This window comes from Nicotiana tabacum, chromosome 7, assembly GCF_000715075.1.
Source record: "Nicotiana tabacum cultivar K326 chromosome 7, ASM71507v2, whole genome shotgun sequence".
In the NCBI taxonomy this organism is placed as follows: Eukaryota; Viridiplantae; Streptophyta; class Magnoliopsida; order Solanales; family Solanaceae; genus Nicotiana; species Nicotiana tabacum.
Window position 1 is genome coordinate 170,613,725 of NC_134086.1, and position 13,804 is coordinate 170,627,528.

Genomic DNA, 13,804 nt, shown 5'->3' on the forward strand with positions numbered 1-13,804 from the left:
CTTCCTTCCAGTTTATCCTTGATTGCCTTAGAAATAATAATATCTCCCTTCAACACCTAACTTATTCCAACGCACTCACCCCGAGTGACCTTAAATCATGAGACCATGCTGTCTCAAAAACCATGACCATTTCATGTCTCTCAATGCTACACCGCAAGTCAAAACATCATAGAACATTCTATGTCTTTCTTCATAAGATGCTTCAAAAGCTTGACTCTTAACTGTACTTATAGACTCAGAATCATCAGGTACTACACTTTGCCTCTTAAATTCACTAGGACCGCTATTGAGAGCCACCCAGTTCTGAATTGGCCCCGAATGCAACCAACTCTACTGAAGGTTATAACATATGAATACCATCTTGATAAAGCACCCAACGGAATCACTTTCCTCGAAGCCTGCACCTATACGAGGCATAAATCATGAATCTTCCCTCAAGTCTAAATATGAGCCAATAAGGCTAACCATAGCATGCATCCAACAATTCATTTACTCAAATTACCACTCATGGTCCTTTTCCGTAGCTGCAATAACCCACCAATACGCCAATAACCAGAATTCACGCAGGTAATAAACCGTGCAATCAGCTAATCAACAGCAAGCTCCCCAACTTGGCTCGAAGCCATAAATCACAACACATATACTCTATTGCTGTCGTAATATCATGGTGAGATTAAACTCACTCCATCATAAGCTCGTGAAAACACGAATCATCTGGAATTTTAACTCTTCTGCAATTCTTGCATTTACTCACACAACAGTTAAGCCCACTCTCTAGGCGACCATTTTTTTTTCCTAAATTTTTCAAAAATTTCGGCAGAGCCTCCTTTGTAATTGGTCCTATCCACCTGCCAGAGAATCACCAAAACCATCCTAACAACACATCCACAACTTGACAAAGCATTACAATGCATATCAATTACATAAATCTAAATTGATACATGGACCTACATTGCACCTATTTGAATCATAACACATAGAAAATACCCTTCAACCCTCCATTATTGGGCTATTCAACCAAGTAGGAACATATTCTTTCTTTAATATTTTCGACCTTCAAGGTGGTCTCTTTGACTCAACGATTTCGTCATAATACATTTACGGAAGCGATCTCAGCTCCCAGACTTATCTAACTAGGAGACACGAAAAAAATATTCTTCACGCGCCCATAACTCGGGCTACTCAATAGATCACAATAAGAAACGAATCACTTAACAGTTCATCTACTATCCAGTAGGCTTCTTCGCCACTACCAAGTCGTACAAATACACCTCGCAACACTAACATACTCATCACGTGGATATCCAACCGCCATTCCGGCTAACAAGGACAATAATGAACATATGAGTTCAAAACACTTGCTCACAAAATCAGCACCTCGGTGCTCAAGCCATTGGCAAAGATTTGGCCTCAAGTCCTCCAGACTGGTCTAACTTCAAACTCACAGAGATTACACATCGCCCCTCGATCGGAGAATCAAAGCCATCGAGACACATCTGATACTGAGCGCCCATTGGTGCATACGATCACGCAGAAGGAATTTCAAAAGTTTCTTTTCAAGCTGAATCAAGGACGCACGATAAGAATTCAAGAATATGAAGTTTTCCTAAAGGTTCGGCAGCCTCTCGAGGATAAGTACAGACGTCTCCGTACCGATCCGCGAGACTCTACTAAATCGGCTCATGACTCGTGAGACCAAGTAACCTAGGCTCTGATACTAACTTGTCACGACCCAAATCCCAGTCGTGATGGCGCCCAACACACTACTAGGCAAGCCCGACCATTATTCAACACTTAACCCAATTTATCAAAAATAGCGGAAAGAAATATCAATTAAGCAAGATTAAAGTACTGAAGAATTTAACAAAATACACAATATAATCTCACTAGGACCCGGTGTCAAGAATTTGAGCCTCTAGAATACAGAATATCATCCTAATACATGGTATATCCAAAGTCTGATAATGCGGAAATAAAGAGATAGGATAGGAGGGAGAAGATCAATGGTTGCGAACGCCGTGCATCTACCTCGATACTCCCAGAAGCTGGATATGCTGATCAACTGGATCTACTGAGCCTGAGACTGCCTTGGATCTGCACACAAGGTGTAGGGAGTAAAGTGAGTACTCCGACCCAGTGAGTAATAAAAGTAACTACAGTCCGAAGATAAGAAAATCCAGTAAATACACAAAGTAAGCTAAAATCAAAATATACAGCAACATATGGAACTGAGCAGCTAAACAACAGTATAAATAGAAATTCATGAATGCAATGCAATGCAATGCATATGATGGTACATTTTAGTACCCACTGCGGCGTGCAGCCCGAGCCATCCATATTTATTTATCGTCGACGGCGCTCACTGGGGGTGTGTACAGACTCCGGAGGGGCTCCTACTGCCTAAGCGCAATATCTTGGTCAGTCATTGTTACCTGACCGGTCAGCCATTGTTACCTGACCAATTTATATCATACAGTGCCATTGTTGCCACTGTTCAAGTATATCATCCAGTGTCATTGTTACCACTATTTCAAGTATATCACACAGTGTCATTGTTACCACTGTTTCAAGTATATCACACAGTGTCATTGTTACCACTATTTCAAGTATATCACACAGTGTCATTGTTACTACTGTTTCAAGTCACTTTATAATCAGTCCAGAAAATAATATAATAAGCCCCTTGGGCATTTACAAAACAGAAGTTCCCAGCCCAGAATACATTTAAAAATATCATTTAAGTTTTCAACACTTAGAATTATGGCTGAGTTTGCAAAACAGCATTTAAAACCTTGGACTGAAATTAAATGATATGCAAATCATGCTAAGCAGTAATATCAATCCTCGAAGGATTTTACAAATCGGCACAAGACCCCAAACATGGCATCAAGCCCCGTAATATCAATGAAGTATGTGTATCAATCACCAGTATAGTATAAACATCACACGGGATGGATCAAGTCACAATCCCCAATAGTATCCGACCCCGCACTCGCCATGGAGTGCGTGTCACGCCTCAATATAGCTTTACGATGTGAAAGCTCGGGGTTTCAAACCCTCAGAACAGCATTTACATCTATTACTCACCTCTAACCGGCCGTAGACTAGTTCGCAATGCCCTTTCCTCTTGAATCGACCTCTTCGCGCATCGAATCTAGTCAAAACCATAACGAATACGTCACAATAGGCTAAGGGAATATAACCCAATCGAAAAGACTCGAAAAATGTCGAAAATTCCGAAATTAGCAAAACCCGAGACCCGGGCCCACTTCTCGAAAAATTACGAAAGTTACATCACCGGATTTCTCGTCTCGCCACGAGTCCTTACATATAAAATTTACCAAAATCGGAGTTCATTTGACCCCTCAAATCACCAAATCTTATTTTCAAATCCCTAGGCCTAAATCCTCAATTTTTCTACAATTTTCATGCTCAAATCCATACATAATTGATGTACTTATCTCAAAATAGGTGGGGATAACTTACCTTCACATTGGTGATGAAAATCCCCTCTTGAAGCTCCCCAAAAATCGTCCATACTTTGAAGAAATGAAGAAAAGTGAGCTAAATCCGTGTATAAAAGAATCTGCCTATGCTACGTCGAGTTGTACCTTGCACTTGTGCTATACAAGTTGTACATCCTATTAAAATTGTTCCTTGTCGGACACCTTCTGTTTAAACACCCATAACGTCTTGTATAAATATCCAAATGACAAACGGTTTGAAGATTTAGCAACTAGACTCAAAGATCTTTAATTTGATAGGTTGTACACCACATAACTCTTTATATATCCCGAGATATGAGCTTCTAAAGTGCATCGTAAATTCTGCAGAAATTGCTCCAGCAGCCCTTTTCGATCCATCGTAACTTTCTGAGATGATATCCAAATCGTGAATGGTTTAACTTTACGAAAACTAGAATGTATGGGCTACAACTTTTGTGTTTTGCACTTTTTCTTATTTCTTATAGATTACAAGATATGAGTTTCCAAACTGGACTACTCGCAGCAGAATTTCTGCAATTTTCTGCAATTTTTCCTAAGTCCGAAATCACTCCGAGACACCTCCGAAACACTCCCGAGTCCTCGGGGCACCAAACCAAATATGAACACTGACTCTAAAACATCACACAAACTTGCTCGAGCGATCAAATCGCCAAAATAACATCAAAATCAATGATTTGAGCCTTAAATCCAAGAATTCTTTCAAATTTCATAAACTTTCAAATTTTCCAATTTAAGGCCGAAACCCGTCAAACAACGTCCGTTTGTAACCAAACTTTACAGGAAGCACTTAACCAACATATATGACCTGTATTGGGCGTCGGAACCAAAATACGAGCCCGATACCATTACTTTCTGATCAAATTTCATTTTCATTTTCCTTAAACATTTTCAGAAAACAATTTCACGAAAAAATTCATTTCTCGGGCCTGGGACCTCGGAATTCGATTCCGAAAACACGTTCAACTCCCATATTTTTCTATGGACCTTTCAAGACCGAAATATCACGGGTCCGGGTCCATTTACCAAAAATGTTGACCAAAGTCAACTTTAACAACATTAAATATCAAAATTCTTCAAATTTTTCACATAATTCATATATTTTAACACAAAAATATTCCGGACACACTCCTAAGTCCCAAATAACCTAACGAAGCTATCCAAACCATAAAATTTATATTTCGAATCCGATATCAAAATTTTCACTTCCGGCCAAATTTTCTCAAAAACCTTCAATTTTTCCTCTTTAGCCGAACAACTCAGAAATGACCTACGGACCTACGAATTCACTTCCGATCGCGCTCCCAAATTTAGAATCACCATACGGAGCTATTCCCAGTCTCGGAATCCCAAACGGACATCAATAACACTGAAATGCATTTTAAACCAAACTGATGCAATTTCTTCTAGAATGTTATCTTCCACAATAGGCGCCAAAACGCCCCGGGTTATCCAAAATTCGATCCGGGCATACTCCCAAGTCTGAAATCATCATACGAACATGCTGGAACCTTCAGATCCCAATTCCGAGGTCGTTTACTCAAAATTCCAATCCTAGTTCATTTCTTCAATTTTAAGCTTTCAAAATGAGAATTTCCATTTAGATTTGACTCCAAACTTCCTGAATTTTAATTCTGACCATACACACAAGTCAATATACCTGAGATGAAGCCGCTCATGGCCTCAAACTGCTGAATGACGCGTCAGAGCTCAAAACGACCGGTCTGGTCGTTACAAAAAAATCATATCCTATTTATAAAAGACGAAACACGGGAAAATGTGTGGAGATTGGAGGACAATTTTTTGATAATTCATGGGTTGTTTCCTACAATCCATTCTTACTTAGTAAATTTAATTTCCATATAAATGTGGAGATTTGCTCTGATATTAAAGTTGTTAAGTACATTTACAAATATATTTGCAAGGGACATGATAAAATTGCATTTCACATACATCCTAACGATGCGAACATAGAAGTAGATGAAATAAAGGAATATCAATCTGCTAGATGGGTGACACCACCTGAGGCTGCGTGGCGCATATTCTCTTTTCCTATCAGTGAAATGATTCCAAATGTATACTATCTTCAACTCTATCTTGATGGACAACAAATTGTTTCCTTAAAAAATACAGATAAATTAATAGAATCGTAAATAATCCTGCGATTAAAAAAACAATGTTAACTAAATTTTTAACAATGAACAGCGAAAACGAAGATGCTATGAATTTGAATTTATTATATCGAGAATTTCCAGAACATTTTGTTTGGTCCACAACATACAAAATGTGGTCATGTCGCCAACAAGGATTTGCTATTGGTAGAGTTGTAATATGTCATCCAACCGAAGGAGAAAGATATATTCTTAGATTGCTCTTAATGAACGTAAGAGGACCAAAATCATATAAAAATTTACTAACTGTAAATGGAGTAACTTGTGACACATTTAGAGAAGCCGCCGAAAAAAGAGGATTGTTACTTTGCGATAATAATTTAATAGAATGCATGTCAGAAGCAGTAAGTTACCAAATGCCACAAAGTTTAAGGCACTTATTTGTTGTACTATTAGTTTATTGCAATCCCGTTAATCCAAGAGAGTTGTGGGAAAAATTTGAATGCCCGATGTCCGAAGATTTCAAAAAATACCCGAACATGCATACAAGAGAAATTCGTTACAAAGTGCTAAATCATATTAATGATATTCTTCCTTCAATGGGTCGTGATATCAACGAATTTGAACTAACTCAAGGCAAAATTCAATCATCTGCAATAGCCAAAGAAGCTAAAGATGTACATTTTGAAAGGAATATTATCGTTAATGAAGAAGATCTACTATTACCATATAAACTAAACATTGAACAAAAAAGAGCTTACAATATAATCCTTGATACAATATTCTCAAATAAACCCGGAGCATTCTTCATTGATGGTCCAGGCGGAACTGGAAAAAGCTTTTTATATCGTGCCTTATTAGCTACAGTGAGACATAGAGGATTTATAGCATTAGCGACTGCGAGTTCAGGTGTTGTTGCTTCCCTTCTTCCTGGAGGCCGAACTGCTCATTCCCGATTTAAAATACCTACTGATGTTGATGGAAATTTTAGTTGCAATATTAACAAAGTTCATTGGAATCGTTGATTCGAGATGCAAAACAAATAGTGTGGGACGAAATTTCAATGGTGAAAAAAGAACTGATTGAAGCACTAGATTTGCTCCTTAGAGATTTAATGGAAACAACTATGTTGTTTGGCGGAAAGGTTGTTGTATTCAGTGGTGATTTTAGACAAACTCTTTCCGTTGTCCGTGGTGGACAAAGGGAAGATTTTGTTCGTAAAAGCTTACTATGTTCTGAAATTTGGCATCAACCTGAAAAATTACATTTGTCTGAAAATATGCGTGCGAAAGCAGACCCAACTTTTTGTGAATATTTAATGAGAATTGGTAATGGAAAAGAAAGAAAAAATGATAAGAGCAAAATAGAAATTCCCCGCCCTCTGATCATACCTTTCACCACTGAAAAAGATTCCTTGAATCATCTATTTAAAGTTACTTATCCTGATTTATATTTAACTCATTCAAATACTTCCTTTATTACTTCTCGTGCAATTCTAACTACAAAAAATGACTTTGTTGATGAAATAAATGACATACTAATTTCTCAATTCTCGACTGATGAAAAAGTCTATTTAGCTACTGATGAAACAATTGATCCAAAAGATCAAAGTGAATATGAAGATTTTTTGCACACTTTAAGTCCTCCTGGTTTACCTCCCTATAAATTGTTTCTAAAGAAAAATTGTCCAATTATATTACTAAGAAATTTGAATTCCTGCAAAGGTTTTTTGCAATGGGACACGATTAATATGTAATGATTTCAAACCTCGTGTTATTAGTGCTACAATATTCAATGGGGATTTTAAAAATACACATGTGTTCATTCCGTGGATACCACTATTAACATCAGAAGACGAAAAACTACCCCTTCAATTTAAAAGAATACAATTTCCAGTACGATTATGTTTTGCCATGACTATAAATAAAGCTCAAGGCCAAACATTAGATTTTGTTGGCATTTATTTGCGAGAACCTGTATTTTCTCATGGTCAGTTATGCGTTGCTTTATCAAAAGCTAAAGGTTCTAACTATGTCAAGGTATTAATTAGACCAACTATAACTGAAAACGATGATGATCATTCTACATATAATATAGTTTATGATGAAACCATTGAAAAAACTCTTTCTTTTTGACTTAGACCATCATTCCTGACAAAGTTTGACGTACAACTTGTTCATTTTTTGTATTCTTCCATTTTGTATTATAGTCATTCTGGCAATGTTACATATATTCATTATGCTATTATGATGTGTTATACTTGCAGATTACATTTAAATGGCAGAAAGGTTCAACATCAATGCGATTACTTCAGAAACAGAAGAATAGACTTGTAAGGTTCAAGTAGTTGATAAAGGCAGACCTAAAGACAATAGAGAGAAAACGAAAAAGTATCAACTGATGGTTTTACAAGATGAAGAGGTGATCTTTAAAGGATTCATAAGTTTGCCAATAGTAATTAAATTAATATTATCCTAATTGTATCTTATTTTGTTACAGGAAAATCAAGTCGAATGCATTATGTTCAATGCGGAGATAATGCATCTTGAAGATCTGTTTCGCTATTTCCATACTTACTTGGTGTCAGTTGCACAAGTCAAAGAATCAAACTATATGTATGGAAATCCGCTTAACAAATTTACATGGACAATTGATAGGTGTACCATTGTTGAGCCAATAGAAATTGTTAATCCTTTAGAAGATCCACTACCGCCGCCAACACGCCTAAATCTTACACCATTTTGCAACTTTGAATATCAACCCTATGGATCTGAATTCGGTAATTGAATATTTAACTATCTATGTTGTTTGTTCACCTAAAATTCACATTTATTAGTATTATTATTGTTTATAATAATTTTTATTATCTATTAATTTATTGGTTGTTCTTTTTTAAATGCAAAATGTGCTTGCCATTGTGCTCAACGCCAGTCCCTCAACATATGCTCCAAATGGGAGGAGAATTCAAGACTTTATCATCATGGATGATCAGTAAATATACTTGAACTTGTTTTATTGCGTCCAAATAGCAATTGATGATTCAAGTGTGATATACTATCTCACTTTTCGTATGTTGTCTAGCAATAGCACACAATAAATGAAATTGAGATTCAAGTTGAGATTGTACCCTTTAAAAGGCTACTTTCCATGCTTCAATTCACCTTTGGTTTTGCTGTAATTATGATCTTTCAAAGCATACTTAGGTCCAGTAAGCATTACCGGAATTATTATGATTTTGGTTTTTACTACCAACATTTATAGATCACTATAATATTTAATCATGTCTTTAAATATATTCCTAACAATGCAAATTTTGTCTCTTATTGTTTCTCTTGCTATAAGAATATAAGAAAAACTAGAGCTACTATCATATTGTGCTTTTGATTTTGTAAGTTTTAATTTCTCTAAATTTTTTTGCAACTAATTTATGTTTTTTTCAAGATTGACTTCAAACTTTAAATTTATTCTTTATTTATAAGCATAATTTTCGGAATAACTGCATGGAATGACGATGTGTGATTGCTAAAACTACACACCAATCCAACAATGTAAAAACATATAAGTGCCCCTAAAGACTTTAAAAATCTTTAGTTGTACGTCAATAAAGTTAGAAGCAATGATCCAGAAAAAAATTTAGTTATGGCAAGACAACAAATTAGGGAAAAGCTATTAAAAGCTAACTTAAAAATATGTTTCGTTATTTACTATTATATGCGCCAAAGAATTAAATTGTTGTTAAAAATTATTCAGAGAAATACATAATACCTTGAAATGTAGAAATATAGCATAACCAAGTTTGTAGTTGCTTATCTTATTCTTTAACAATGACTTTATAATTTATCTGTAGTTGTTCTTCATCTATTTGGAAGGAACAAAATATGACCTCTATAACCTCGAGGAAAGGAAACAATAATCATCATGTTTAGTTATTAGATTTAAAATCAAATTATATTTAAAAAATATATTATTTCCATTCAGTACTTTGGATTAAAATTGACCCCATTTCTTTCTTCGCTCTCTCAGTTTATTGTCTCTGTTACAATCTCAGCCTCCGTAAATTCCTTCGATGGTTTATTGTTTTCAATATATAGAGGCTTAACCTTGAGTAGTTGTATATACAAGTATTTTCACTTTCTTGCTATAAAAATAGTGTTCTTTGGTGTCTCCACGTTCAATCGAACTGCTTTAAGTTTGGCAAAAAACAAATCTTTGAAGGGCTTTGAAGAAAAACTAATAAGTAGATTATAAAAATTTTATTCAAAGCATTCACCCGATCGTAGATTGCTAAATGCTAAAATTTTGTATATTAGAAATGTGCTTACAAACTATTGTATTTCAAATGTGCAGACATTACCAATGCAGAAAGATCTAATAGAAGAGAGCAACATATCAATGTTAAGAACATCTCTATTAAATATTCTTCCATTGTATAATACAATTATATCGCAATATCAGAACTTATTCATAACATCTTTATATTGGAACTAATCAGATCATTGCTACAGTAAGTTGTAAATTATATCCATTTATCTTTTGGCAAGCATCAATATCTTTAGAGTGTAATAAAGCAATTCTACCATCTATTTGAGATCTGAGACTTATCAACACTTTGAGAACATCTGATATTTCAAAGTATTATCTTTAGAAGCTTTTGTTAGGAATCAATAGCGAAGAGCTTAAGGAATACCTATTTTCTTCGAAAGTAATTACATTATTGAAATTCCTACACATTAAGATATCAATATGTGTTCATTTTTTTAAAATGTCTTACACTTAAATCTTCCAATTGATGCTCATTTGTGTTTCCTAAGCATTGACATTCCCGTATTGATTTAATATAGTGATTTAACAATTTCGTTCTATTTTAATAAACTACTCGAACTGCTTAAAGAAGAATACCCAATCATCCTTGCTAGAAAAGTTGGAAGACCAAAGTCGTCGTCAGGTAAAACACCTCAAATGCATGCAAGATGGAGTAACAAATTCAATACAGGTAAAGCATATACGCAATTATGTTTTAGTTTTCCATATACCAGATGACCAAATTAGAACTGAATGTTCAAATGCATGCAGGATTGACTAACAGATTCGGTACAACAATCGAAATCAATCCTCCGTACCCACAAGCAAATGCGCTGGGAACATGGTATTGCAATCAATACATTATTGGTCATATATGTGCTTGAACATATAGAAGAACTAATTTTGAAATGTTAACATACTTTAAGAGCCCAACAAAATGAAAAAATGCTTATTGCATACACAATGAAGAGCACAGGTCCAACAGGCTCTCTTTTATATGTTCCTTTCGAAGAAGAGATAGTACCAATTGCAGAAATCCGACAGCAAAATCCAGTAAGTACACTAAATATTCACATATGCATTGTTACAAATTTTTACCTTTATTTTCTAATAACAAAAAATTAATATGCGGCATCCTTATGTTTTCCAGGGCCAAATATTCTACATACAGGTTGAAGTCGCACTACAAAATGACAATCAACGATTTTGTATCCTAGCTTGTTCAGACTGCAAACAACACTTCACACGAGCTATCTCACGGAGAAAGTTCTATTGCACTAATTGTCGTCGAGCTACCCAGTTGGTTTCCAGGTATACATGCAACTTCCACATAATTGTTTATATTTAACATTATATATTCACCATCTTTTAATTAACCAATCATTTTATCTTACAGCTAGGTGCCAATTTGAACTAACGCTCATAGATCAGAGTGGTTCTACAACAACAACTATTTCCGACAAGCTTGCAGAAAAAATATTGCTTCTCACTTCGGAAGAGATTTATGATATCTGCAATGTCAAGGTACATTGTTAATTTTGAAAAACCACAAACAACTATTTTCTACAAGTTGAGCCCCCTCTGACACATAAATAACTAATTTTATCTTTACAGAAAGAATTGTTGTCTCTTGTGAACGCGCAAAAGCTACTGACTGGCAAGATCTTCAAGATTCAAATAAAAAACCTGTTTACAAGAAACAATGAGGTAGGAAAGTTAGTTATTTTGTCTTTCATGGACAAAAGTAATCCGGGTATCTCACAAATGCCAGCCACCATCAAGGATGTTGCGGAAGGAAGTAAACGAAAAATTGAACACGTTGCCCCAGAGAAGCAAGAGCACTCACACAGAACAACCAAAGGCAATGGTTCCTACAACAAATGTAAGGCGGAAATGAAAATTTCCCCTTCAAAAAACTGCTGAAAGGTATTTGAAATTTATGTTCCTTTTAAATTTAATATGAAATTCAACTTCGTACAAAAAACAAGCAACTTAAACGACAATGATTTGTTAGCACTTTTGCCAGTGAAACATCTTTTGCTACTATTTTGGGATGCAAATGAAGCCACATCTGGGTGTTGTTTTTGAATGCGGTTAAGCTCACTTTTGCGAGTGCTTTCTTGATGCTCCTCTACTAGAAATATGTCATGCTGACACGAGATTAGTATACTTGATTACAAATCTAGATTTTTTCAAAATCTTTCATACCAACCGATATAAAGTCATTGCAATTTTTTCATATTAATTTGCGACAATAAAGAAAAAAACTATTTATGCTCGAAAATGATTGTTTTGAAATTTAATCCTCTTTAGAGGGTTTTTCGTGCAATGACTTACAACACTTATTAGATTCATATTAAAGAAGCTTTGGTTCACATCAAATAGATGATTTGTTAAAGAAACTTTAATTACTAACTTGCTCACTATCTCTGATAAGAATACTTGCTAAAAATAGGCAATTCATATGTTGCTCTTGTGTTGTTCCTTTGTTAAGCTTCTTTATTTCAATGGCCTTTCTCTTGACAGTTTTTTTAACCTACTTTTATCACATTCTTTTTTAACCGTCTATGACAATGCATTGTAATGGCTCAATAATCATTTATCTAGGAAAAAATCGAGTTGAAATCAAACAATAGAGTCTCTATGACTTCTTAAAAGATAATGAAAAAGCTGTATTGCTTCTTCCTTTCACTTTCTTCTTAGTTACGAAGAGAATGTAGATATTGGATATTATTCTTCTTACGAGTTATGCCAAGAGAATTCAGAGAAAATACCAGCTTTTGGCTAGAAATATAATGCAGTGCAGGATGCTCTTCTCTTCTCAAAAGATAATTTGTCTTTAATTAACTTCCTTTTGCAAAATAATATGAAGCTTCTACAGTCCTCTTTTTGGTTACTCTTTTTGAATGCAGTTATGTTTACTTTTACGCCTGCTTTCTGAATGCTCCTCTACTCAACAAATATCACGACAACACAAGGTTAGCTTACTTGATTACAAATCTAGACTCCAATTGTTTTTTTAAACTTTAACTAAATATTCATTTTGTTATGTTATCTGTAATAGTAAACTACTAAAAATATTACTAAAATATTGAGATATAAAATTATACTATAATTTTATCGTTTCTTTATTTCTCTTCATTCTTATTTTGCCTCTTCTGTTGTGTCTAAGATTCTGATGCAAATATTAATGTTAGTCAAAATTTCATCGATCATGGTCACTGTTGATTCAGTATTTGTAATTATCACCCTTCATTTACATGGATGTTGAACAAGAAAAAGTAAGAGTATGAACATTAGTTGTATTAAAATATGTTGGTTGATTGGTATATGGTTTTCTCTTGCACTTATGTAAGTGGACTCTTCTATGGAGAAGTTGTTAATATTGAAAATGAGAAATACCCATCATTCTTCTGGATATCATCACATGAAATTTTCTCTGCATTCTTCTTTAAAAGCAGTAGAAAATAACTTTTGTGATATGAATTTGTGTCTTTTTACATTAAAATCTATAAGAGTAGAAGGTGGAAGATAAACCAGATATTTGCATGTAAGTTCGTTGCTCCACAACCATCTTTAAATTGAGTAACTTTGAATTAGCATGATAATCCATTGATAGAGAACATTGATCTTGAAATTAAATTAGAATATTACCATCTCATTTGTGGTGTAGACTACTTTAACTCCAACAATTTAGGCTTAGAAGTGCTGCAATTTTTTATGCATCGATAAGATAGATGATCATAATATTTGGATATAGGTCATTATTAGAATGAAACAATTGTGTCTTTTTTGAGTTTACTATGCTATAAAATCTTTTTGGATTGCCTTTAGATATCAGCCAAGGAGATAGGTGGTTATGCAGAGTGATTAAAAAACTAGCAGTGA

At 34.6% G+C, this 13,804-nt stretch overlaps 2 protein-coding genes and 1 long non-coding RNA gene across 3 annotated transcripts; 2 read left to right on the forward strand and 1 right to left on the reverse strand.

Moving 5' to 3' along the window:
- Positions 1-1,829: 1,829 nt before the first annotated feature.
- On the reverse strand, positions 1,830-3,628 carry LOC142161931 (uncharacterized). Its single transcript, XR_012693693.1, has 3 exons — positions 3,487-3,628; positions 3,088-3,154; positions 1,830-2,094 (listed from the first exon to the last, which is right to left on the reverse strand). It is a non-coding gene; the product is annotated as an uncharacterized LOC142161931 (long non-coding RNA).
- A 2,072-nt stretch (positions 3,629-5,700) lies between these two features.
- Positions 5,701-6,639, forward strand: LOC142162420 (uncharacterized). Its single transcript, XM_075218770.1, has one exon. It carries the CDS (start codon positions 5,701-5,703, stop codon positions 6,637-6,639), a length of 939 nt encoding a protein of 312 aa, XP_075074871.1.
- Positions 6,640-6,677: 38 nt separating this feature from the next.
- Positions 6,678-7,370, forward strand: LOC107815289 (uncharacterized). The gene has a single exon (XM_016640847.2). It carries the CDS (start codon positions 6,678-6,680, stop codon positions 7,368-7,370), a length of 693 nt encoding a protein of 230 aa, XP_016496333.2.
- Positions 7,371-13,804: the final 6,434 nt, after the last annotated feature.